A 27,846-nucleotide genomic window follows, 5' to 3' on the forward strand; every position below is an offset into this window, starting at 1 on the left:
GCACTGAAAACTACGCCAAAGGACGTTTCAACACCTCCCAAGTCTAAAGACACAAAATAACCTCGGCTGGAACCGAAAAAATCGACGCCCAAGAAGGTTGTACATGAGGAGGAACTTTTCTTGCCAGATACTCGACAAAAGATCTATATCGACCCAAAAACAGGCCATGTAGAAGCTACACCTCACAAGAAAAGACCAGCAGATGCACCGCTCACACCTGTGGTTCCTGCCAAGAAAAAGGACTGTGCAACATCCCCTATGCACTTTTCCTTTCCTATACCTTCTCCTTCTCCTCCTGTTCCTCCTCGCATATCACCTCAAATCTCTCTAGCACATTCTCTACTTTTATCATCACATTCACCTCAACATGATGATGATGATGAATATAGTCTGGGTGGAGGGGAGGATACAGATGAGCCTTTCCCATACCACATGGATGACGTTAGTTGGGACTTGCCAAACCCACAAAATGAGCCTGACATTCCTGACCCGCAGCTATACCCTTCAAAACCTTCCCCTCCAGAGGATAACATTGGTTTTGGTCATTTATTAAACAGAGCTGATGCTTACCACAAAGTCACCATACATTCTGATGAGACTGAGGAGGATTTTCTCTTAGATACCTTTGAACAGTCTCAATGGTCTGTTCAAATTCTTCCCATGATTTAAAGGGGTCATCAAACATGCTCCAGAGGTATTTAAAGACCCGGTATGCACTAGAATTTTGAACTCCAGAATTGAGACAAAATATAGGCCTGCACCCACAAATCCAGTCTACATTAAAGGACACCTACCATTAGATTCTTTAGTTGTGTCCAATACTAGGAAAAGGGCAAATTATCAAACTTCTGACGAAGCACCCGCACCTGACAAAGAATCCAAAGTAATTGATGCGTCAGGTAAAAGAATAGCTGCACAAGCCACTAACATATGGTGTATAGTTAATACACAAGCCCTCCTCTCTCGTTACGATAGGGCTCATTATGATCAATTAGAAAAACTACTTGAGCATCTACCAGATCAGTATAAAGCTCAGGCAACTGACCTTATACAGGAAGGCAAGTTAATTTCAAATGCCTCAATAAAATGTGCTCTAGATGCTGCAGACACCGCATCTAGAGCTGTGAATACCAGTGTCATACTTTTTTTTAATTTTATTTTTTATTGCCATTTAAAGTCATACATAACCGAACAAAAGAACTTACAATGCCAGTACATAAATATGAGCAATAAGTCCAAAAAAGTGTGCAGACACATTCCACAGTGTAAAACACTAGTTACATCAGAGTGTTACGCCGTCGACCGGAAAGATATCTTACGTCCTCCAATGGCTGTAGAGATTGATAGTCTGCCCCTCAAACGACCTGTAGGTCATAGGGTAGAACCATAGCTAATACATGGTGATAAATTGATAACATTACACAACAATCCCACAGGCCCCCTCAGCTTCGCCTACCCTCCAGGAATCCCTCCCGGCACATCACATATTGAGCAATATCTCATGTCTGAAGGAGCGCTCAGCTATTCGCCCACTTCGCTAGCATTGTCGGCTTCCCCCTACATTGTCTTTCTGCCAATGCAAGAATGGTTCCCATATGTCTTGTGGCCTGGAGGCCGCAGGCATCGGCTCCCAAAAGGTGCCCAGTTGTGTGTGACCATAAGTGACATCAGCAAGCCAAGTTTTGATTGTGGGCACCCTCCTTCTTCCCCAGTTTACTGCCACCTGTCGTTTGGCGTATAACAGCTGCATAGCATGCAATTTTTGGGACTTGGACGGGGTGTGTTGGACATATCCCAGTATTGCTAATTCAGGGGACGGAGTGTCAGCACGACCTAGCACGCTGTTAATGGTGTCCACCGAGGACCAGTCGTCCGCTAATCGCTCTCACGACCGTGCCATGTGTAAAAATGAGGCTGGGGAGTATCTACATCTCCAGCAACTGTCTTCCTCGTAGAGACCCATCCTATGCAAGCTGATCGGAGTCCTATAAAAGCGATGCAGGTACTTAAAATGTGTCAGCCGCAGCCTGTAGTTTGGGGACAGTTCAGTCAGTTGCCCGCAGCAGAATGACCACTGTTCCTCCGTGAGCGGGGGGTCGAGCTCGGCATTCCACATTTCCAAGGCTGTGAGCTGCACTTGAGGCGCCGCTGTCTGCATCTGCCGGTATATCCTGGTGATCAATTTGCGCGGAGATGGGGAGCCCACCACCGCCTCCAGCGCATGAAACACTGGGGGAGCTCGTGGAAATTCACTGCATAACACCCGGCAGGCAGACTTCAGTCTATGATACAAGAACATGTCCGAAAGTCGGACCACGGTTCCCTCCTCAGCAACAGGGGGGTCAATGAACTTGTCAGTAAACAGGTCTCCGTGCGTATGGAGATTCAGCCTTTGCTGTACTTCCCTGCCAATCCCACCTTCAATGCAAGGCAATAGGGGATTTTGGGCTAGGGACAACGACGGTGCATACAGGAGTGGAACACCCGCCCTCTTCCGCAACTCCTCCCAGATCCACTTGAGCATCTCAGCAGTGTCCGTCTTCTCTAGGTCGTTTTGTCTTTGCACATATGGCCACTTCTAGCGGGGTAGGTGCCATGCCATCTCGCTCCACAGCCACATGCGGTTGAAATGGAGTTGGGTGCACCCAAAAATGTAAGTATTGTGCTTGGGCGCATAGTGCGTGCAGTCGCATGTCTGGGGCCCCCAGTCCGCCCTGTCGCAATGGCAGCGACAGCACGTCCCAAGCTGCTCTTGCCTGTCCTCCCGCCCACACCAGGGAGGTGAGGAGGGATTTTAGGGTGGCAAAGAAATGCGTTGTCAGAGGGATTGGGATAAATAACAGAGGTACAAGAATTTCGGTAGCACTATCATCTTGACCAGGGCGATCCGTCCAGTAAGGGACAGTGGCAGTTTCGCTCATAATTTTACCTTCCCCTCAAGCCACATCATGGCCCGTCCATAATTCAAATTCCATATCTCCTGGAGGTTTCGACTGATCCAGACACCGAGGTACTTCACCTCTCTATCCTCCCATCGCAATGGGAATTCAGAGTTTACCTTTGGAGTACCATCCGTCTGAGGGAATATTACCGACTTTGACCAGTTTATGCCTACACCTGCTAACCCGCCGAATCAGATAAATTCTCGCAACACCGGGTCTAGGTTGACCTCAGGATCTACCAAATACAGCGTCACGTCGTCCGCGTATAAGGAGATTAACAAGCTGCGTGAAGTGAAGCTGATCCCCCGCGCCGTGTGGTGCTGTCTTACTCGTGCCGCCAACGGCTCCATGGCTATGGCGAATAAGAGTGGAGATAGGGGGCAGCCCTGGCGCGTGCCCCTTGTTATTGAGAAAGGTTCCGATGTCACCCCGTTGACCTGGATCCTGGCACAAGGGGACGTGTACAGCAGGCGAATTTTACTAATAAATAAAGCACTGAATCCCATGTTAGTCAGAATTGCGAACATATATGGCCATTCCAACGTGTCAAATGCTTTCGTAGCATCTAGAAACACCACCGCTGCATGCACACTTGGGTGTAGGTAGTGAAGTGTGGAGAAAATGGTACACAAATTATGTGACGTGGCTCTGCCAGGAATAAATCCCGATTGATCGGGACGGGCGATGAGTTGCATCAGGGGCTGCATGCGATCCGCCAGTAACTTGGCAAAGATCTTGGTGTCGATGTTGATCAACGAAAGGGGTCTATAAGAGTCAAGCTCGTCTTCTGGTTTACCTGGTTTCAGTATCGTGACGATCAAGGCCTCTCATTGAATCCGGCAGTCTACCTCTCTCCAACGCGTCTTTGTAGACTGCCAGTAACCTGGGAGCGAGCACATCCACGTAGGTTTTGTAAAAGGCCGTCGTCAGTCCATTGGGACCTGGCGCTTTGTGCGGGGGCATGCTTTTTATTACCTTTGCTATACCTTCCGCAGTTATCGGGAAGTCCATATACTCTCGATACGCGTCGTTGAACCAGGCCAGTTCAATAGATTCCAGAAAGGACCGTAGCCCCTCCGGGCAGCCGGCAGTGGTGGCCGAATACAAGGTGGTGTAAAAGTCAGAGAACGTTTTCAATATCTTGTCTTGTCCCCTTACTACTTCCCAATCCGTGTCTTTCATCTCGTGTATGTGAGTCGCAGATCTGGAAGGCCTTACCATGTTTGCCAGAGTGCGCCCCGGCCTGTCCCCCTCCCCGTATCGCCTTGCCTCTGCGTATTTTCCCAGGAATTTGACCTCGCGTTGCGCCTCGTCACCAAAGTCTAACAGTTTAGCTTTAAGTTGCACTGATATCTCCTGGGTCTAGTGGTCGTAATACTGTGACTCAAACACCTTTATTTCAGCTTCCAGTGTGGCCAAGGAGCCTCTTTGCTTTAAGCACCCCCGTCTGTCTGGCGATGCACTGTCCCCGGATTACCACCTTAAAGGCCTCCCACAGTCCTCCCTCTGTATCAACTGAGCCGTCATTGTTCCGGAAGTAATCCTCTATATCATTACCAATGTCTGTCTTAAATGCCTCATCAAGTAAGGCGTGTGGCGGCAGCCTCCAAGTGAAGGCTCGGCTATTCATCTTGGGCAGTGTCAGCTGCAGCAGGCACGGGGCGTGGTCGGACAGGGAGCGGGCAAGGTGTTTACTAGCTACTATGTATGCCGCTACAACACGGGACACTAGCCAGAAATCAATCCTAGACCAGGCACTGCGATGGTCTGTGATGCAAGTACCCTCTTGTGCCCCAGTGTGTCTGTCTCCAAATGTCCACCAAGTTACCCTCTCCTATCATTTCCCTCAGGGCTTCACTTGCAAGTGGGTGCAGAGGGCGGGCAGTGCCCCGCCTGTCTAACTGGTCGTCAAGAATTGCATTAAAGTTTCCGCCCCAAATTATAGTGTCTCACCCAGTGGCTTTGATTTTGGACCAAATTGAATGGAAGAATTCTGGTGAGTCCGTAGTCTGACCATAGACATTCACAATAAGAACTGCCGTATCGCAAAGAAGTCCCTGCACCAATACATAGCGCCCCTCCGGGTCCATCTGTGTCCTGCTCTCCCGTCAATCCAAGCCGCGGCGCAGCAGCACCGCCACTCCCCTAGCATAATTAGAGTAGATCGCAGAGTAGGCAGTGCCCCACCTATTGCTCAACCTGCTCGATGGCGTACTATTCAGATGTGTTTCTTGCAATAAACATAAATCTATGTTGTGCCGATTCGGGTATGCATACACCAGCCGGGCCTTTCTACCATTAAGGCCGCGGACATTCCAAGTGAGACAGTTGATCATATTAGACGCAGCCATATATTAATACAACAAAGCCTTCACCTGCATTTCCAATCGACATGCGTAACTTTGGCGATACATGTAGGAAACCCGCACTTCAACGTTAATTGACTGGTATTGCATAACCAAACAACCTTCCCCCACCACCCACTCCAACCCCCCAATCAGGTTGTAGCTTAACTCACCCTGTATACCGCAGGTCGCCTTGCAATGTAAAGAACATCAAATAATGGGAACTTTCCCTCGGAGGCGTGGCAGTACCGGCTAACTACCTTGCATCATGCAAGGTGGTCGGAATTAAAGGGAGGCCTCAGCGTCCCCCGTAGCAGGACTACATATGACAGTTACCAAATGACCTGTGTGTTAGTGACTTCAGGTCGGACCGGACAGTTCAGCCACATCACCAATGTCCGCAGGGCGTAAGAGGAGAAAGGTAAAATAAAAAGGAGAAGCAATACACATCCCACAGAGAACATACGATACCAGTTCAGTCATTGTCGCGTAGGGCACCTCCTGCCGCTTCTGCTCCTAGTTGTGTCTTCTTGGATTGTGACCCTTCTAAGTGTTTTGCGAACTTGAGGGCCGATTTGGCATCTGTGAAGAAGTGCGGCTGCCCGTCTACTGACACCTTCAGCTTTGCAGGATATAGTAGAAAGTACAGTATCTGTGCCTGTAGCAAAATGTGCTTGTACTGCTGGGGTAAAATCCGGATAGAAAGACAAGTTGTTCCCTTTGTGCGTGATCTTGCCCTTTGCTCCTGCCAGTCGCAATATAATGTCCCGGTCTTGATAATTCAGGATCTTGGCGATTATGGGCCTCGGAGCGGTTCCTACTGGGGGTTTGGGGCCAAGTGACCTGTGTGCTCTCTCAACCACGAATACAGCCGAAAGATGTGGGTCAAATAACTCGTGCAGGAGGTCCATGATGTACTTCTCCATCTTGTCAATTGCCATCGTCTCTGGTATTCCCGTGACACATATGGAGCAGCTGCTCCTTGGTCTCAACTTGGAATTCATGGCACTCCGTGTGGCGATTTTGTAGGGTGTCCAATCACGTCGCGTGGGTTGATACTAGCGCTTTCACCAAGTCCAATTGCGATGTTAGATTGTCGAGTTTGGCGTCGATAATGCGCAGGCTGGAACGCATATCCAGCAGATGCTCTGTGTTCACTGCTGCACGCAGCCGTTGATATCCGCGCTTCCTATGTGGACCTCCACGCGCTCCCATCAGTGTGCTTGTGTAGCGCGGTCAGACAGACATGGCAGGTGTCGCAGCAATGATCAATACATGCACCATAGGGCTCCACAGCGCTTCCGACCCCCAGGTGACAAAATGGCTGCCACTCTTTGGTGCTCTCGGGGGCAGATCGGTGTAGGTGGTTGTGGAGGGCCCCGCCGGGTCCGTAGCGTGGTCAGCTCTTGTTCTCGCGTCCTGGGCACGTTCGGCAATGGCACCTCTCCACTCCGGCTTCAGTGCACCTCGTCCGTCTTAGCCGCCAACTCTCCGCCTCACAGTGCCAGGCTCAGGGCAGGGCTGCACAAAATGCGGTTTCCGGATCCCTTCGCGCTAGTAGTGGACTGCGCCCCCCTCATCTGGTCTTTAGCGCTTCCCTGGGTCTTATGCCACCGGTGAGTGTCTCCAGGGAGGGCCGCAGGCGGGTATCGTTTATTTGCCCCCTCGAGGCGGTCCCCCGCTGTCACTCCCCAATTGTGGTCCGCAACTGTCTTGGGCCTCTCCCCGCAGCCCCAGCGTCTCCCGTGGCCGGGACCGACGTCCAGGCTCGCCCGGCAGGCTCGGCGTGTGTCCCCGAGGGAAGCCGGACCCCATCTATTCCGCCCAGTCCACGGCCCCCCCGCAGAAGCAGAGCAAGGCCCACAAAGCCGCGGGCTCAGTTCGTCCAGATGGCCGGACCGGGAGCTCCACTCTCGTCCCTTCGAAGCTCGGCTCGGCAGTCGTCTGCCTCCGGTTCCGGATCTGCGGCTCTCCGAGACCAGAGAATCAGCTCAGGCAGTTTCGATCCTTACCACCACCACCACAGATGTTTTGGGGTTCGCGAGGGCTCTCCCAGTGCAGGATTTTAGCAGGATTTAGTTCCGACCGGCGGAGCACGCTTAAAGTGCGGCCGTTCCGCTGCTCGGCAGGCCACGCCCCCACCAGTGTCATACTTAGGAGACATGCTTGGCTACGCATATCCGGGTTTAAACAGGAAGTGCAAACTACCATTTTAAACCAACCATTTAATCAGGACCAATTATTTGGCCCAGAAGTGGACACTGCACTCGAAAAGATGAAGAAAGATACGGACACCGCCAAGTCTATGGGGGCTTTACAGTCCACACCAGCTAGAGGTTCCTTTCGTCGCTCCTTCTACAGAGGGGGCTCCAAGCAAACTGGAGCAGACACCACAACATCTTTCAAATCTCACACACAAACATCCTCTAACAAGGGATATTTTAGAGGATACAGAGGCAATAATAACAAAGGAAGAGGTTGCGGTAACGACAACAATCAATCCTCTTCCGCCACAAGACAGTGACTTCCCTCTGCTCCCCCAACAGCATTCCACTCCTGCAGGGGGCAGATTAACACAGTTCCTGCCTGTCTGGAACTCCATCACAACAGACAAGTGGGTGAGACAGATTATCCAACATGGCTACGGCCTAGAACTTACAGCAACCCCTCCACACATACCTCCCAGGCAGCGCCCAATGTCTACAGACCACCTGACTCTGCCTCAACAAGAAGTTCTGTCACTTTTACAAAAGGATGCCATTCAATTAGTTCCTTTAGAAGAACAGGGAACAGGGGTTTATTCGCTGTATTTTCTAATTCCCAAAAAGGACGGGACACTAAGACCAATTCTCGACCTCCGGCCCCTCAATCAGTACATATAATCAGATCATTTTCATATGATCACTCTGCAACAAGTGCTCCCACTACTGCAACAAGGCGATTTCCTTTCAACACTAGACCTAAAGGACGCCTACTTTCACATTCCTATACTCCCTGCTCACAGGAAGTACCTAAGGTTTGTAATACAAGGACAACACTATCAGTTCAAAGTCCTTCCATTTGGGGTAACAACAGCACCACGCGAGTTCACAAAGTGCTTAGCAGTAGTAGTAGCAGCACATCTCAGAAGGCAGCAAATACATGTCTTCTCTTATCTGGACGACTGACTCATAAAAGCCAAGTCATTCAATCAATGTGTCCAACACACACATCAAACAGTTCAAACGTTGCACAACTTGGGGTTCACAATCAACTACACCAAGTCGCACCTGCAGCCTTCTCATGTACACCAGTATCTAGAGGCTACAATAAACACATCTACAGCTCTAACGTATCCCAGTCCAGCAAGGATACAGAGCATTCAAGCCTTAGTCACAGTCTTCCAACAACAACAATCTCTGCAAGCCAGAGTGTTCATGAGACTAATAGGCATGATGGCATCTTGCATCTTCATAGTACCACACGCAAGATTGCAAATGCGCCCGTTACAAGAGTGCCTAGCACAACAGTAGAACAAGGCTCAAGGTCAACTAACAGACCTGGTGTTGGTGGACAGCCGCACGCATCGCTCTCTGCAGTGGTAGAACACCAAAAACTTGACAAAGGGGCGGCCGTTCCTCGAACCTGTCCCACAGTTAGTGCTCACAACAGATGCATCTCTCACAGGATGGGGAGCCCATCTCTTACATCATACAACTCGAGGTCAATGGAACCATCAACAAAAACTGTTTCATGTCAACCTGCTAGCCATATTCTAAGCACTCAAGACTTTTCAACTACAAGTACAAAACAAAGCTGTCTTAATACAGACGGACAATATGACCGCTATGTACTATAACAAAAACAGGGGGATACACACTCTCTGCAACTGTCCCAGCTCGCACAGAACATTTGGAGGTGGGCCATTCCTCAAAATATACATCTGCTGGCAGAACATCTTCCAGGAGTTCACAATCAGATAGATCTGTTAAGTCGGCAGTCACAACAGATTCATGAATGGGAACTACATCCACAAGTTCTTCAGCCATTCTTCCAGAGGTGGGGTCATCCACATATAGATCTGTTTGCCACCCACGAAAATGCAAAATGCCCAACCTTCGCCGCCAGGTTTCCACACCTATTGTCCAAGGGCAATGCGATATGGATGAACTGGTCAGGCAGATTTTCATACGCTTTTCTGCCTTTCCCACTGATTCCATTAGTAGTGCGCAAGGTCAGACAACAGTCTCTCAAACTCATCCTGGTAGCTCCCACATGGGCACGCCACCACACTGCTGGATCTTTCTCTGGTTCCACATCAAAACTTACAGCTCACACCCTCCCTGTTAACACAGAACCATGGAGAAACCAGACACCCAGACTCAAAACAACTGAATTTAGCAATCTGGCTCCTGAAGTCTTAGAGTTTGGTTATCTAAACCTACCACCAGACTGTATGAACATCATTAAACAGGCTAGGAAACCCACTACCAGAGCGTGTTATGCCGCTAAATGGAAAAGATTTGCAATATATTGCAGAAACAATCAAATTGATCCCCTGGATGCTTCCATCCAGAATATCATTTGTTACCTTTTACATCTACAAAGATCTAATTTAGCATATTCTTCCATACGCTTGCACGTTGCAGCGTATTTACTAAAGACAGCATCTGTCTCTCTTGAGAGTGCCTGAAATCAAAGCATTCATGGAAGGATTAAAAAGAATAATCCCACCAGGTTGCCACCTTCTCCTGTATGGAACCTTAATATTGTCCTTACAAGACTCATGGGGCCCCCGTTCGAGCCTCTACATAAATGTGAACTGCAATTCCTAACATGGAGAGCAGCTTTCCTTGCTGCAATTACCTTTCTTAGAAGAGTAAGTGAGATACAAGCTTTCACTATACAAGAACCATTTTTTCAAATGCATCCTCACAAAGTGGTTCTTAGATCTAATCCAACATTTCTTCCAAAGGTCATCACTCCTTTTCACTTAAATCAATCCGTAGAGTTACCTGTGTTTTTCCAAAACCCAGACTCTGTAGCGGAAAGGGCTTTACACACTCTAGATGTTAAAAGAGCTCTTCTATACTATATAGATAGAACTAAATCTTTTAGAAAAACAAAACAACTGTATATTTCTCTCCTCCACACAAAGGCAATCCCATTTCTAAAGGTGGGATCGCAAGGTGGATTGTAAAGTGTATACAAATATGCTATCTAAAGGCTAAACGTACATTAATAGTTCCTCATAGAGCGCACTCCACTCGCAAGCTAGGAGCCTCTATGGCTTTCTTAGGAAACATACCCCTAGAGGACATATGGAAGGCAGCAACATGGTCTACACCATACACCTTCACTAAACACTATTGTGTTGATATGCAAGCCAAGCAGCAAGCTGCAGTAGGCCAGGCTGTCCTTAAAACTCTCTTTCAAACCACTGCAACGGATACAATCAACCACCGCTAGGGGAGACACTGCTGTACAATCAATGCTAAGTGTACAATTTGCAGCTCATATGCCTCGAACAGAAAATGCTACTTACCAGTATGCATCTGTTCTTGGCATGTAGAGCTGCAAGGTTGTACACGCCCTCCCGCCTCCCCGGGACTTGTATCCGTTCCAGTTTTTCATCTTACTTAGATGCACACGCATGGACATCCTTTTTTCTTTACTTATACTAACTCCATCATTTCCCATCATGGCGAAAAACAATCTAAGGATGGAGCTGATGCCCATGCGCAGTATTGTCCAAGGAAGGAGTCACCTATCTCGTGACTACAAAGACTTCTTCCAAGACAACAACCTGCAATCATCCGAGCCCAACACCAGGTGGCGATCTAATGCTAAGTGTACAACTCTGCAGCTCTACATGCCAAGAACAGATGCATACTGGTAAGTAGCATTTTCCTTTATCCAAGTCCAGCCAGGATAGCAAGCATGCAAACCCTAATAACCAAATTTCAGCCTCAACACACTTCCAGCTCGAGTGTTCATGCAGCTCATAGGGATGATGGGCTCTTGCATATTCATAGTGCCTCAGGCAAGACTCTTAATGCGTCCTCTACAAGAGTGTCTAGCACGACAATGGAAACAGGCTCAAGGTCAGCTAACAGAGCTGGTGTTGGTAGACGGTCGCACTCATCGATCTCTGCAGTGGTGGAATACCAAAAACCTTTCCAAAGGGCGACTGTTCATGGAGCCAGTTCCACAGATAGTCATCACAGCGGACGCATCGCTCTCCGGCTGGGGAGCTCATCCGCAACAAAAATTACTCATCAACCATCTGGAGTTATTAGCCATATTTCTAACCTTAAAAGCATTTCAAAAACAAATATCATGCAAAGCTGTCCTAGTTCGAACAGACAACATGACGGCAATGTAGTACATACAGAAGCAAGGCGGGACACACTCCCTACAACTCTCCCAACTAGCACAAGAGATATGGAGATGGGCTATTCCCCAAAACATTTTTCTCCTAGCACATGTTCCAGGAGTCCAGAACAATATAGCAGATCTGTTAAGTCGTCAAACACAACAGATTCACGAGTGGGAACTTCATCCGCAAGTTCTTCAAACGTTTTTCCACATGTGGGGACCACCAGACCTAGACCTCTTCGCCACACACGAAAATGCCCAAGCTTCCCCGCCAGATATCCACACCCATTGTCCAAAGGCAATGCAATATGGATGAATTGGTCAGGCAGATTTGCGTTTTCTGCCTCTCCCACTCATTCCACTGGTGGAGCGCAAAACTGCAGCAACACTCACGGACTCTTATCCTAGTTGCTCCAACATGGGCCAGACAACCGTGGTACACAATATTGCTGGAACTATCAGTACTCCCGCACCAAAAACTACAACTCTACCCACGCCTCTTAACCCAGAACCGTGGAGAGATCAGACACCCAGACCACGCACAATTTACCCTAGAGATCTGGCTCCTGAGGTCTTAGTTTGGTTACCTTAACCTTTCCCTGAGTCTATGAACGTTATCAAGGAAGCTAGACGGCCCACCACTAGAGCCTGCTACGCAGCCAAGTGGAAAAGATCTGTTATATACTGTATTCTGTATGTCTATTCAACACATCATATGCTATCTATTACATCTTCTAAGGTCTAACCTAGCATACACTTCTATTAGGTTACATCTCGCTGCCATTGCAGCCTACTTACAAAATAGGCAACTCTTATCGTTATTCAGAATACCTGCCATCAAAGCATTTATGGAAGGTCTCAAAAGAATTCCCCCCAGAGTACCACCCTCACCTGTATGGAATTTGAATATTGTTCTCACAAGACTAATGGGCCCCCATTCGTACCTCTACATAAATGTGAGTTACAATTTCTTACGTGGAAAGTCGCGTTCCTTGTCGCCATTACTTCCCTTAGAAGAGTTAGTGAGATACAAGCACCCACTGTTCAAGAACCATTTTTACAACTCCATCGTAACAAAGTGGTTCTTAAAACCAATCCAAAATTCCTTCCTAAGGTAATTTCTCCCTTTCACCTCAATCAGTCTGTGGAATTGCCAGTTTTCTTCTCGCAACCACAAACAGTCGCAGAAAGAGCTCTACATACTCTTGATGTAAAAAGAGCATTCCTTTAATACATTGAAAGAACAAAACCTTTTCGTAAAACAAAACAACTTTTTGTATCTATCTCATCACCACATAAAGGCAACCCCATATCCAAATCAGGAATTGCAAGGTGGATTGTCAAATGTCTACAAACTTGTTATCACAAAGCAAAACGCACATTATCTGTTCCTCCTAAAGCCAACTCTACCCGCAAAATAGGGGCTTCAATGGTATTCTTAGGGAACATTCCCTTAGATGACATCTGCAGAGCAGCCACGTCGTCTACACCGCACACATTCACAAAACACTATTGTGTAGATGTGCAAGCAAAACAGCAAGCTGCTGTAGGCCAAGCGGTACTCAAAACATTATTTCAAACTGCTGCAACAGATGCGGGTGGTCGCCACAAACGATGGGTACTGCTATACAATCTATGCATAGTGTGTGATCTGCAGCTTATATGCCTCGAACGGAAAATGCTACTTACCAGTATGCATCTGTTCTTGCCATGTACAGCTGCAGATTCACACAGGCCCACCCGCCTCCACGGCTACCTTTATCTGTTCCGGTATTATCTTAATTGGATACAGCGTACATGGGCATCTTTTCTGTTTCTTACAAAACTCCATCATTTCCCTGCTGGAAAAAAATAATCTGAAGATGGAGCTGATGCCCATGCGCACTATCACCCAAAGGAGGAGTCGCCTATCTCGTGACTTCCAAAGACTTCTCCAAGCCAAAAACAAGTGCAAACATCCAGGCCCAACACCAGATGGCGATCTATCCATAGTGTGTGAATCTGCATCTCTACATGCCAAGAACAGATGCATACTGGTAAGCAGCATTGTCCTTTGCATTGCACCGGATTGTGCCGAGTGCTGACTCTACCTAAGATATTACTCCACACCAACCTTCAGGAGTAAGCCAAGGCCATTCAGCCTTGCTACACCCATAAAGTCAAAGCCTAAAAAGGATAGACATGCCAATTTAATAAGCTTGCTGTGGTATCTGGTTTCTCTGGTTGTCGGGACAACCAGCAATACTTGCCACAGCCTGTAGAACTCTGCCATCATGTCTTGTGTGAGGTTTGTATGCCATTGAATTATTTCAAACAGCATTTTAGCACTAACCTAAAATAAATTAAATGGCACTGATTGTGGCATTCAGCACATTCTGATATATTTCTGTAATTTGATTGTTTTTTCTTTTAATGGCATCCTTGTGTTTCTTAATATTTTCTCCTTACAAGCTATTCTGTATGCTTGCCAATAATTAGCAGTCATCTTTTTGTTCTCTAAAATACTGTCCTTGACTGGCTTTTATAGGCTAGAATTTGGGCAACTCTGTGAACATACTGTTGGTAAGAGTTAGGGTTTTATTGTCCATGATCACAATTAAAATAAATTCTTCTGCAGCCAGTCGTTAATGGAGAGTCTACATGAGGATACAATATGATAATTAAGAGAAATAGCCTATCTAGTAGTATTTTTAATCTAAAATAAATTTATTTTCGCAGGATGAAGGTGCTGATGATATTGCACAAAAGGTTGACCTCTGCACGTCATATGAAGTGCAGACTCTAGAGCAATCAGAAGATCCTTGTGACTCTACCTTCCATGAAGCAGATAATCAAAGCATTGAAATGACTGAACCCTCTGGAAGCTTAGGAAGCTTGTTGGATTCCAGTCCTTCTGCTTCTGTTCAGTCATCTCCTATTCACAAATCTGAGGTTGAAAACAGCACAAGTACGGTTCAGTCTCCAAGTGTAACCATAAGCTCTTCTGCCATATCTACAAATATCAAACCGAGCGAATCAAAAGGCAAAGTAAAAGAAAAGCATGGTTAGTGCTGCTCATATTTATTTTTGTTTTGCATTAAAAAAAAATGTACAACTTATTTTAAACAAAAAAGCAACTTTGTTTAGTAGCACCTTCCCTAATGGTTTTGTTGTCGAGAACAAAGGTAGGCTGGTTATTTTTACTCGTAATCCCTTTTATTAACAACTTGTGGAAGCACCATAGTCTTGTGGCTAGCAGTGAAACCGAACAGAGAATGTTCTGCCATTTTACCCATTGTTTCATTGTTTTTTTCTTTTTTGCTCAGTTGACTCAACCAACTCAATGTGTTTTTATTGGCTGGATTGTCGGTGCAACTGTCGCCCGAGAATTATATGCTCCTCACTAGAGAGGTGCTTTGGTTGTGCCCACATGTTGGGTAGACAAAAGAGTATGTGTTTTGATCTGGCAGAAGTTGTGTACTTCCACAAAAAGTGCTCACACTCCACACAGCTGTGATCTTATTCATCTGTCCACCTGAGTTTGAGCTTTCCAGGACGCACACATGACATTGGAATGCTATTCAACTGTTGTGGATGACCAGAAAATGTGTTATTCTGGTGTAGCACATACATGGGAGAAGGGAAGTCATGAACCTATATAGATCTTTAGGTCTGGTTTGACAGTGTAACTGTTGCCTGACCTTTTAACGAACACCAATGTTATTCTACAGTTCTTTGCTTCCTTGCAAATGCATATCAATTCCCATGCAACTTACTTCCAATCCTTCACATTACCATAAAACATTCCTTTAAAGCCCTACCTATGGGTATTGCCAATACTTGTTAGCTTCATCTTAGTTAACAGGTAAGGGACATGGATGTAGTTTGCCTTTTACTATGCACTTTTTGTTTCATTCGGTTTGGTGCTTTAAAATGTATTTGCACGTGTGTATATATTTGTGTGTGTGTGTATATATACGTGTCTGTGTATATGAATGTATGTGTATATGAATGTATGTGTATATGTGTGTGTATGGATGTATATGTATATATATATATATGTGTGTGTGTATGTATGTGTGTATGTGTATGTATGTATATATGTGTGTGTGTGTGTATGTATGTGTATGTATGTGTATATATATGTGTATGTATGTGTATATATATGTGTATGTATGTATATATATGTGTATGTATATGTATGTGTATGTATGTGTATGTATGTATATATGTGTATGTATGAATATATGTGTATGTATGTGTGTATGTATATATGTGTGTATGTATATATGTGTGTATTAATATATATGTGTGTGTATGTATATATATATGTGTGTATGTATGTATATATATGTATGTATGTATATATGTGTATGTATGTATGTATATATGTGTGTGTATGTATATATATATGTGTATGTATGTATATATATATGTGTATGTATACGTGTATGTGTATGTGTATATATATATATCTGGACCTCTCAGGACCCATTTAGAGTGACGCGCATGCCGGAGGAGATAGCAGACTGACCAAGCCACTTCGTGTGGTGAAACGCGTTGTGATTAAAACATCCATTAACAGTTCCTTGGATCTTCTGTGTCCTTTTTCCTGAGAGCGCGCTGGATATATTGAAATTTGGAATGTGTGTGTGTGTATATATATATATATATATATATATATATATATATATATATATATATATTTATATATATATTATGTGTGTGTATGTATGTATTACCTACTGACAGTCGCCAGTAGATAGTAATAGTTAGGATCTTCTTTCTATTAAAAAAAAAAAAATTCTTTTGCCAATATCTTTGGCGCCCTTTGATGAATCTTAGCGAAATTTTCAAAACTAATGGTCCGCTCAATTCATCTGCTGTGTTGAAAGTTTTGAGATGATTTGTTAAGAAGGGGCAGAGAAAAAGGGGTTTTCCCAAAACACGTTTTCTCCATGTTAATTTTCATAGGAAACTTTAGACACGGCTACAGCCCAAAGTGCTGAACAGAATTACACCAAATTTAGGGAAAAATTAGCTCTTGGTCCACAAAGCGCTCTTTTTTGTTAAATGGTGTAAATCTGTACAGTAGTTCCTTAGAAATTTCAATATTTCCAGAAGACCTCTTCGATGAAGGCCCCGACGTTCCAGAGGCAGAGGATTCGGAGGAGCTCGACATAGTGTCTGAAGCTGATTACTACGACTCCGATGACCACATCACTACAGTTCAACAAGTGAGTACAACTGCCCCTGCCTCTACCTCACCCGAGAAAAAGAAGGCTCAGGTCAAAACTTTGCCTGAAGGACTTAGTCGCGACCGAAAGAAAACTTCAGAAGCCTTGGCTCCGGAGACAAAGGAAAAGCCTTCCGGCAGCTCGGGAGCGAGCAAGCCGCATATCGGTGCCTAAAAAACACTGTCTGTACCGAAATCGGGATCCAAAAAAGCCTCGGCATCGAGCTCTTCGGCACCAAAAAACCAGAAGGCCTCGGATCCGAACAAACCCTGAAAATCTTAGGATCCGAAAAAGATTACCAACTAAACATCGAAGCTGAAGGAGCAAAAAAACCCTTTTAAGGCTCCAGAGCAGAAATCGAAACCACGTTCTGAACTGAAAAAATCGGCACTGAAAGGAAACGCCAACCAGGAAGATCTGTTTCAACCAGATCCTATCGATCCTAAAACAAAAAACATTGCATGTGCACCCTAAAACAGGCCATCTTGTCAGTCTCCCCACAAACAAGAGGACATTTGACACCTTATCCTCTCCTTAGGTGTCTGTGAAGAAAAGAGACTTTGCAACTTCACCCCTACAACCCTCTTCTCCTGTTCTTCCTATTAAGCCTTTATTTCCTGAAAAGTCTCCCATACACTTCTCCTAGACTCTCTCCACACATCACCACCACAGGATGATGATGACCTAGGGGCCGGGGGTGGACATAATGACCCTTTAGATTACCCTGATGATGACACTACTGTAACACAGGACACATGGGCAGATTACAATGATCCTGCAGATCCTCCAGACCTTCCTGATCCAGAGACATACCCAACACAGCCATCTCCCCCAGATGACAGCTTATTATTAGGGCTGCCCAATATCATGGCGTACAAATACATTCAGACTCGATGGAGGAAGACTTCCTGGTAGATACTTTTGCCCAGTCACAAACGACAATACAAACATTGCCCATGCTCAAAGGTGTCATTAAACAAGCACCAGATATCTTCAAGGACCCTATCGGGACCAGAATTCGTAATCCTCGCATTGATATAAAGTAAAAACCCGCCCCAGATGATACCACCTACATTAAAGGACAACTCCCTCTAGATTCTTTGGTAGTGTCCAATGCAAGGAAACTTGCCAACTCTCAAACCTCCGGTTATGCTCCACCTCCAGACAGAGTCCAAGCTACTAGACGCTTCAGGCAAACGAGTTGCCTCCCAAGCGGCTAATCACTGGAGGATAGCTAATGCACAAGCACTGCTTGCCAGGTATGATGGGGCTCACTACGATGAGCTTGAGAACCTAATTCAGTATTTGCCTGACCAATACAAGGCCAAAACCCATGATCTAGTCCAGGAGGGCAAGTTAGTTACAAATGTATCCATTAAATGTGCCCTTGATGCAGCAGACACCGCATCTAGATCTGTCAACACCAGTGTCTTACTATGCAGACATGCATGGTTGCGCATTTCTGGTTTTAAACAAGAAGTGCAAACTACCATCTTGAATCAGCCGTTCGACCAAGAACACCTGTTTGGCCCAGCTGTAGACACAGCTTTAGAAAAAATGAAGACACAGACACTGCAAAATCTATGGGAGCATTGCAGTCTCCTTAAACACAAGTCTTCTTTTGTCGCTTTTTTATAGGGCGGCATCTAAAAACATCAGCACAGACACTGCTTCCTCTTCCTACAAAAGCCCCACACAAACATCTCCCAACAGGGGATATTTCAGAGGTGGGTACAAGGGAAATAATAACAAAGGGAGAGGCCGAGGTAACAACAATTGTACCTCCCCCACTACCAAACAATGACTTCCCTCTGCTCCCCCCAGATCATTCCACTCCTGTCGCGGAAGAGTCTCACAGGTCCTACCTGTCTGGAACTTCATCTCAACAGACAAGTGGGTAAGACCAGTTATCCAGTATGGTTACTGCCTGGAACTTACCGCAACTCCCCCAAACATACAGCCCCAACAGCGTCCCATGTCCTCGGAATATCTAACGTTCCTCAAACAGGAAGTTCCCTCACTGCTTCAAAAGCATGCAGTAGAACCAGTTCTCCCACAGCATCAAGGGACAGCGGTGTACACCCTGAACTTTCTAATCCCCAAAAAGGACGGGACTCTCAGACCAATACTGGACCTCAGACCTTTCAATTTCTACATACGCTCAGATCACTTTCACATGATCACCCTTCAACAAATCTTTCCACTACTTCAACAAGGCGACTTCCTTGCCACTTTAGATCTCAAGGACGCTTACTTCCATATTCCTATGCACCCTGCTCACAGAAAATATCTAAGGCTTACAGTGGACGGCCAACACTATCATTTCAAGGTTCTCCCATTCGGAGTAACCACAGCACCCAGGGTCTTCACAAAATGTCTTGCGGTAGTAGCCACACACTTGCAGAGATAACAGATTCATGTGTTTCCATACCTGGACGACTGGCTCATACAAGCCAAGTCACACAGCCAGTGTGTTAACCACACGAACAAAATAATTCAGCTGCTCCATGACCTGGGGTTCACATTAAACCTCACCAAGTCTCATCTACAGCCCTCCTACCTACATCAGTATATAGGGGCCACAATAGACACTTCCAAAGCACTTGCATGCCTCAATCCAGTCAGGATAGCCAGCATGCAGACCCTCATCACAAAATTCCAACCCCAACACTTCCTACCAGCTCGAGTGTTTATGAATGAATAGCATTTTTATACCGCGCAAAACTTAGCCCCAAGGGGCATCAAGGCGCCAGACAGACAAACAAAAGATCCACATTACCAGATAGATGAACAAGGAAGCCAGCAAAGGCGCAGTCCCTAATATGCCTGGGAGAAAAGCCAGGTCTTCAGGTGTTTTTTGAAGACCACTAAAGAGGATTGGTTAGTGAGTTCCAAAGGGAGAGAGTTCCAAAGTTTAGGAGCTAAAACAGAAAAAGCTCTGCCTCCCCACTTTGCCTTTGTGAACTTGGGGACCACAAGCAAATTCTTGGAGGAAGACCGGAGGGTTCTACTGGGGGAATACACGCACAGAAGGGCCCTGATACCTTCTGAGCCTGTGCCGTAAAAAGCACCATGGGCTAAGCACAGGAGTTTAAAGGTAATCCTAGAGGGAATAAAGGTAATCCTGGAGAGCAAGCAAGATGGCCGCTACATAGGAGCTCCGGTGAGAGCTCCTGGGTCAAGGATAACTATTTTTAGTTTAAATCCTTGTAAACCCAACCAAAAAAGTCATCCTTGCCCCCTCCCAACGCCCCCACAACACAAGGAATAAGTAAATAAGCGTCAACATACCTTGGGTTGACTGGTGGGGAGAGACGAGTGTCCACCACGATTGACCCCTGCTGGACCGGACCACCATCGCTGAGACTCGACTGCCTGGACGATCGACCAGACTGCCTGACGGAGGATCGACGGCCCGGAGGACCGAATGCGGCGCTTCCATGCCCGGTGACTCGTGAGGGGAAGTGGACAGAGGGGCACTGACCGACCCCTACGCTGGAGCGGTGGTCACGAGGGAGGCAACGCCCATGGCGCCCTAGCTGCGCGATGTCCCCAGAGGTGGTCGAGAGAAGAGGGTCACTGGCGCCGACGACAGAGCGCCACTGGTATCGGAGGCCTGGGACCGGGGACTGGCTGAGGTGCGAGGCGGTGAGGAGCGGTGACAAGTGAGCACTGTCGGTGCGGCTTGAGACGCGAGTGAGGAGCGGGAGCCGGGAGCGAAGGAAGAACGAGGACAGGAAGCGGAGAGAGACAGCGGGTGAGCGGCACTACGGGAGGACAAAGGGAAAGAACTGTGACTAAGAAAACTAACGCGGGAGCATTCAAAAGCGGCGCGCCTGACCTTAAAATGGCGGCCGCTTGAGACATCGAACCCTGCCCCCACAGAAGGAAGTAAACAAACTGAAAACAAGAAACTGAAAAAGGACAAAAAGAACAAAGAAACACCAAATAACACTGAGACATCGAACCTTGCCCACTCAGAAGGAAGGAAACAATCAATAACACAAGAAATTGAAAAAGGACTAAGAATCACCAAACAACACAGAGAAAGTAACCTGCAGTGTCACCAGAAACTACAACAATCAAGGCGCAAGAAATGTTTTGGAAGTGTTTTGGAAGTGGAAGTATCAGCACTGACACATTGAACTAACTAAAGTCAAATAAAGCCAATTATATCGTGGATGTGGAAGTATCAGCACTGACACATTGAATTAACTAAAGTTAAATAAAGCCAATTATATGGTCACACTGAAATAACGAATGGGAAATGAAAGTATCATCACTGCCATATACATGGCACGAAAATAACGACCTCATTAACTCAAAGAGGTAATACAGAAGTATGCGTTACTATATACAAAACGGGAATAGTGCTTATACAAGGAACTAACAAAGAACTTGAGAAATTTGAGATAACTTTCCAAGCCTTAAAGGAATCCATAGTAGGACCAAATCGCCTGCAAAATACAGTGAGACTTAGTCATCAACAAAACGTGACCCCTCCTGAGACCACACCTGACAACAACTACCCAGTCATTAGAGATGTCAATTTAACTGACAACCAAACATCTAACGCCGGAGATTTACCTGGAAGTGTGATGACAATACCGGAGAATGAAAATGAAAGGATAACGGTAGATAATATCATTGGAAACGAAGAGAAGAACTTGACAGTCCTAGAAGGACCGCTGATACCATCACACGTGGCCACTTCAACGGCAGAGGACAACTCAGATCAGAGCGAGCCCCTCTACGACGAGAACTACGAAAGGAACATAGTAGAGAATATTTACCTTCCCCTACACCCTTCGAATACGAGACTAGAGGCCCACGGATCCTCACCCACAAAAACACCCCCTAAACTTAACAATATAGAAAATGATGTCACCCTTAATAGAATCCAGAATCACAACCAAATTAAGGATACAACGATAAACTATGGGACACTGAGAACAGATCGATCACGGAGGAGAGCCAAATACAGAACGCAAACTGCCAGACCTACCTCATTTAAGAAGCTACCCCGAACACAGAAAGAAATGAAGGAGCTTAGAAAACTAATAAGCTACATGGCACAAGACTCAATAAAAGTCTCACAGACAATTGAGAAAATTTGGGCGATGACGATAAACACGAACTCCAAGATCACACACATCCAGAATATTATACTTCGACCCAACCGACCAAACAGGACCAACCCCATTCCAAACGAAGAAGCTCAGGCCCTACTTCGATCTTATGAACAACAGGCCCCGAAAAAGGAAGAGATTATCGAAGTTGTACCTATTGACCCTAATAGAACGGCCCCAACAAAGGATAGGAAAGCAATCCTCCACAACCTACAACCCATCCAGATAAATTCAACCGAAGCTGAAAACGGAAACAACTTCAACTCACTGAAAACACTGAAGTGCCTACTACTTAACTGTCGATCAGCTAATAAACATGCATCCGACATAGCCGCTCTAATACTCAACAAAGAAATCGACCTGGCCATCCTCACGGAAACTTGGCTTAATGAATCATCTTCCCCAACCATGGATCTTCTAGTACCACCACAATATAACATTATCAGGTTAGACAGACCAAGGAAAGTGGGAGGAGGTATAGCGTGCATTCATCGCTCAGAGATAAAGGTTAACCAATTCCAATCAGACCCTATAGAATCATGTGAATACCTTGGCCTTAATATAAGATCACCAAATAATCAGAGCTACAACCTACATGCGGTCTACCACCCACCTGGAGATAATGCAAAGTTCACAGAGCATCGCATGGAGATCATAACTGCTAATTCTAACCCAGACGCTAACAACATATTCCTAGGTGACTTTAACCTCCACTGGGACGATGGCAATGACAAAATGGTTAAATCGATCAAAGACTTCCTGAACGAGCTAAACCTCACTCAAATATGCACCCAGCCCACTCACTCACAAGGAGCGACTTTAGATTGGATAATTTCTAGAAACAAAGAAATTCTAATTACCGCTATAGACCCATGTGACTGGTCTGATCATCACGCTATAACTTTCATGATACCTACAATGAAAAAGGGCAGGAACATACAACCGCACAGGGTCAAAAAATTGATACGTGATACTAAAGAAGCTAATATTGAAAGGTTGGTTGAAAGATGTGAGAAAGACCTCAAGCCTCCTAACAACTGGCAGAATGTGAATGAGCTGACTGACCACTACATAACTTCAATCGGTAATATTGTCAATGACACCTTGCCTCAAAAACTGAAAAGAGTCTCGGAAAAACCCAAAAATCCTTGGTTTAATGAGGCTCTGAACGAGGACAGGCGAAAATTGAGAATGGCTGAAAGGAAATGGAGACAACATCCCGCCTCCCCCGAATTGAAGGACCTCAGAAAAACGAGGAAACAATATAATTTAAAGATAACCAACGCCAAAAAAGAATTTATAAGGGCTGAACTGGACAATGCCACAAACAGACCCCGAAAACTCTTCGAGATCCTAAAACAACAGTCAAACAAACTAACTAAAACCGCCCAAGAGAACCCAAAAAACCCTATAAGCTGTGAGAAATTCTCCTCATTTTTCACGAACAAATCTAAATTGCTAGAAGCTGAGCTCACAAAATCAGCGGCTAACATCACGACCCCGCCCCCTTCAAAAAAGGAGACGAATGCGCCATCGATGGATTTTTTCTCAAAAAACAAGGCAAGCTGGGACACATTTGAACTATACACCCAGGAAATGATCGCCAAAACGCTAGCGAAACTTAAACCTAACAACCACTACCAAAACCCGCTACCCGCAAAATGTGTAAGAGAAATCAGTCACACTCTAGTTCCAATCTGGACGGAGATAATAAATGCTTCACTAATACAAGGGACCCTGCCTGACTGCCTAAAAACGGGGCAGGTAGCTCCCATTATCAAAAAACCGACAGCTGATGCAACAGACCCGAACAATTATCGACCAGTGACCAACATCCCTCTACTGGCCAAACTTCTTGAGAAATGTGTACAAGGTCAACTGAGTCAACATATCGCTAAGTTCTCACTACTAGACGATTGCCAATCAGGTTTCAGAACAGGACACAGCACGGAAACTGCGATATTACACATTGTTGATGACGCTTTACAAGCCCTTGACCAAAATCATGCGTGCCTACTGATACTACTGGACTTATCATCGGCATTCGACACGGTAAATCATGCGATTCTGATGACCAGACTACAAGACAGGATGGGTTTATCTGGTAACGTTCTGAAGTGGTTTAACTCCTTCCTGCAGAACAGGACTCAGCTATTCAGGGTCAACGAAGCAACCTCTTCCCCCTGCCCTAACACAATAGGGGTCCCTCAAGGCTCAACGCTATCCCCAGATCTATTCAACTTGTATGTAGAACCTCTCACAGAGATTCTTCGGACCTCACAGATATCTTATCACATGTACGCAGACGACACCCAAATATACATGAAGATTGCCTGCAGTGAAGACATTGATCTTATGAATGAAACTCTAAAAAGAGCATTGCAGTGGCTTACAGCCAATCACCTGAAACTGAATGCCAATAAAACTGAATTCCTGTTAATCTCACCGACAAGGAGTTACACAGAGGCAAAGGAATGGGCGAAATTGGTGACTGCGCTGAACTGCACCCCGACCCTAGTTAATTCAGCCAAATCATTAGGAATTACACTAGACAAGAACCTAGACATGAAAGAACACATCAACTTGATGGCCAAGGGCGCCCGCTTCCATTTAAACTATCTAAGGAAACTGAAGCCCTTTATCTCCGAAGCAGACCTAAAACTTGCCATCCAATCGTTAGTTATCTCGAGGATCGAATATGGCTGTACCACATTAGCTGGCCTACCAAAAACATCCACTGCACCACTAAAAGCTTGTCTCAACGCAGCGGCAAGACTCATCACAGGAACTAGGAAATTCGACCACATATCTCCTCACCTGAAGGCCCTAAACTGGTTACCTTATGATGCTAGAATTAAAATGAAGATGGCCTGCATCACACATAAAGCGGTCCACTACAACACGCCGAGATATCTCGCCAAGAAAATTAAGATATCGGGAGGTAACAGAACAACAAGAAGCTCCAAAGAGCTGCTATTGCGGCCGGCATTCTTCCAGAAAAAAAAGACTTATGACCAAGCTTTTTCAGGAGCGGCCCCCAGAGTCTGGAATTCACTCCCTCCTTACATCAGGAGGATTCAAAATATCGTAGCTTTTAAAAGGGAACTGAAAAGCCACATGATGAGTAAATACCCTATATAGAGATGACCACAGACTTGCGATACGAACATTTCTGCCAAAAAGGACTGGAGTCACCACGAACTCTTGGAAGACCAATTAGACAAACGACTGACGCCACTCAAGCATCGGCTTTACAATCTATTGCTACCTCATTATTAGGTGATATCTATTCCATACCACTCACCGGAAGATATCACCCATACCTGAACCTGTTAATATTTATGTTTGATGCACCCAACGATACCCATACTACTCTTATGGCTTATTACGCCGATATTGACTTGTTAATAATATACTATACTACCTCATAGAACTTGACTGCATGACTAGGACACTACCTAAACATAGGCACACCCTAATACTAACAACTTAGGCCTTAGGAATATATCTTACCTTAATCACCGTAGACAGCACACTACCTCCCACACCTGATTTGTTTTTGCTGCTATAATTGCTATTATAATGTCAACTGTTTAATTCTTCTATGTCTTTAGGTAATCCCTTTTCTAAGCATACTGCCCTACCCCTATATATGTCTTGCTGTTATAAATGTTATCACTATGTCAATCTGTTTTTCCATATGTTAAGCGCTCTGATACCCACGGGTCATGTCCGCGCTATATAAAACACTATAAATAAAATAAAATAAATGAATAGGGAGCCAGTGAAGGTCCTTTCTTGCCATAGTGGCAGAAGATCGCCTGGGGAGAGTTAAAACCATTCTGGCCGCAGCATTCTGTACCATTTGGAGACGATAAATGGAGGCTTTGCTAATGCCACCATATAGGGCATTGCAGTAATCAAGCCTCTATAAAACCAAGGCAGCTGTAGCTGGTTTCCGAGCTGCCAAGGATAAGTAGGGGGCTAACTTCTTAAGAATTCTGATGATGCCGCATCAAGTTGACACCGTCCTGTTTACCTGAGAGTCAAAAGATAAGGCCGGGTCAATTTGGACACCCAGGTTCCTAGCAACAGAAGTAGGGCAAGGACAAACTCCCAGGGACAGAGGCCACCATTCCTTAGACCAAAGATCCTGGCTACCACCAAAGACCATAATTTCGGTCTTGTCGCCGTTTAGTTTAAAAAAATTACGAACCATCCAGTTTGCCACTGCTTCCATTCAGGCTCTAAACGTAGGGGCAATCTCACTGGCCTGCTGGGTGGTAGATACCAGGATCTGGGTGTCATCGGCATACGATAACACATCCAGCCCAAAGGATCTTATAACCTTGGCAAGTGGGGTGACGTAGATGTTAAATAATAAAGGGCTCAATGAAGAGCCCTGAGGGACCCCACATTGCACTTCTTGAGAATCGGAGAGGAAGTTGCCCATTTTAACTCTCTGCTCCCTATGATGGAGAAAGGAAGAGAGTAAACTGAGGGCCAAGCCCCCAACTCCGATATCCCTGAGCCTCGAGATCAGTATTGACGGGGACAAGGTGTCAAATGCTGCTGTGAGATTCAATAACACTAGCAGCGATGGGTGTCCCCTGTCAACCTCAGCTCGGATGGTATTAATCACAACCGTGAGTGCCGACTCAGTGCTATGAGATGATCGAAACCCATGCTGAGAGATGTCTAATAGGTTGGAACTATCGATGAAAACAGATAGATGACGGTTTATATGGGACTCCAGGATCTTAGCTGGAGCCGGAAGTAAAGAGATGGGACGATAATCTTATAGTATTCCAGGGTCCAGGGAAGGCTTTTTTAGCAAAGGTCTGACAACGGCAATCTTCCAGGGGGATGGAAAAATCCCTTCACGAATTCCAAGGTTCATAACCTCTAATAAAGGAGGGAGAACCGAGCCTCTGCAGGACTTCAGAGTTTTTAAAAGGCATGGGTCGAGCGGCGAGCAAGCCTTGGTAGCATCAAGAAGAAGATTGAGGTCTTCTAAAGATAGAAGGGGAAAACCTAAGAGCTGCTGTTTCACCGGAACATCAGCTTTCTCAACAGTACAAGGAGTTGAAGAGGGGGAGCCCTACCCCATTAGCATCAAGTTCTTGGTTATTGATTTCAAGAGCCCTATAAATATCGGCAATCTTAGAGTGGAAGAAACTTGCTATGTTGTTACACAGTTCCTGGGTTTCAATAGTAGGATCAACTGATCTAGGTGTTGATAGAGAGTCAAGGATGTTAAAAAGATCTCTGGGGGATTTAAGAGAGGATGTAAGGTTGGTGAAATAAACCATTTTGCCCTAAAATCGCCTTCTTATAGTCTCTGAGCAGAGATTTATGCCGGGCTTTCCCCAGTAGATCCGGATGAGCAGTCTAAGACCTCTCTTGTTTCCTACATTGCTGACGCAAAGATCTTAAGTGGTCAGAGAACCATGGTTGCGAAGGGCTCTTGCGAGCTGAGTGATAACGTTTTGCTGGCGCCAGAGAATCTATAGCACAGACTAGGGCATTTGAAAGGTCAAGGGCAGCCCTATTGGGATCACCCTGGAGCTGACAACTAAGGGCATTCAGAAATGGTGACATAACATCATTGATTGCCTTATAGTTCCTTCTAATTTCCCAATCACTGCTCTTAGGGTTATTGGAAAAAGAGGAATTAACATTAAGATGGAAAGGGACTGCCAAATGGTCAGACCATGACAAAGGAATGGGAGTTCCGTCAAAAGTCTTTAATCATTTGAAAAGATACCATCCAGCGTATGGCCGGCCAAATGTGTAGGGCCAATGACCAGTTGACCCAAACCACAAGCTGCTAGACCATCTACAAGTACTGCCGTAT

General features: G+C 45.7%; 1 protein-coding gene across 3 annotated transcripts in view; it reads left to right on the forward strand.

The window, feature by feature from the left end:
* The window catches only part of LOC144823224 (neurabin-1-like), a 647,660-nt gene that overhangs the window by 418,237 nt on the left and 201,577 nt on the right, over window positions 1–27,846 (forward strand). For all 3 annotated transcript variants that reach the window (XM_078681559.1, XM_078681561.1, XM_078681560.1), the window contains exon 12: window positions 14,363–14,687. In XM_078681559.1, the coding sequence (XP_078537685.1) occupies window positions 14,363–14,687 (325 nt within the window). The remainder of the gene's footprint in view (window positions 1–14,362; window positions 14,688–27,846) is intronic.

The sequence above is a fragment of the Lissotriton helveticus genome, chromosome 3_1, assembly GCF_964261635.1.
Source record: "Lissotriton helveticus chromosome 3_1, aLisHel1.1, whole genome shotgun sequence".
NCBI lineage: Eukaryota > Metazoa > Chordata > Amphibia > Caudata > Salamandridae > Lissotriton > Lissotriton helveticus.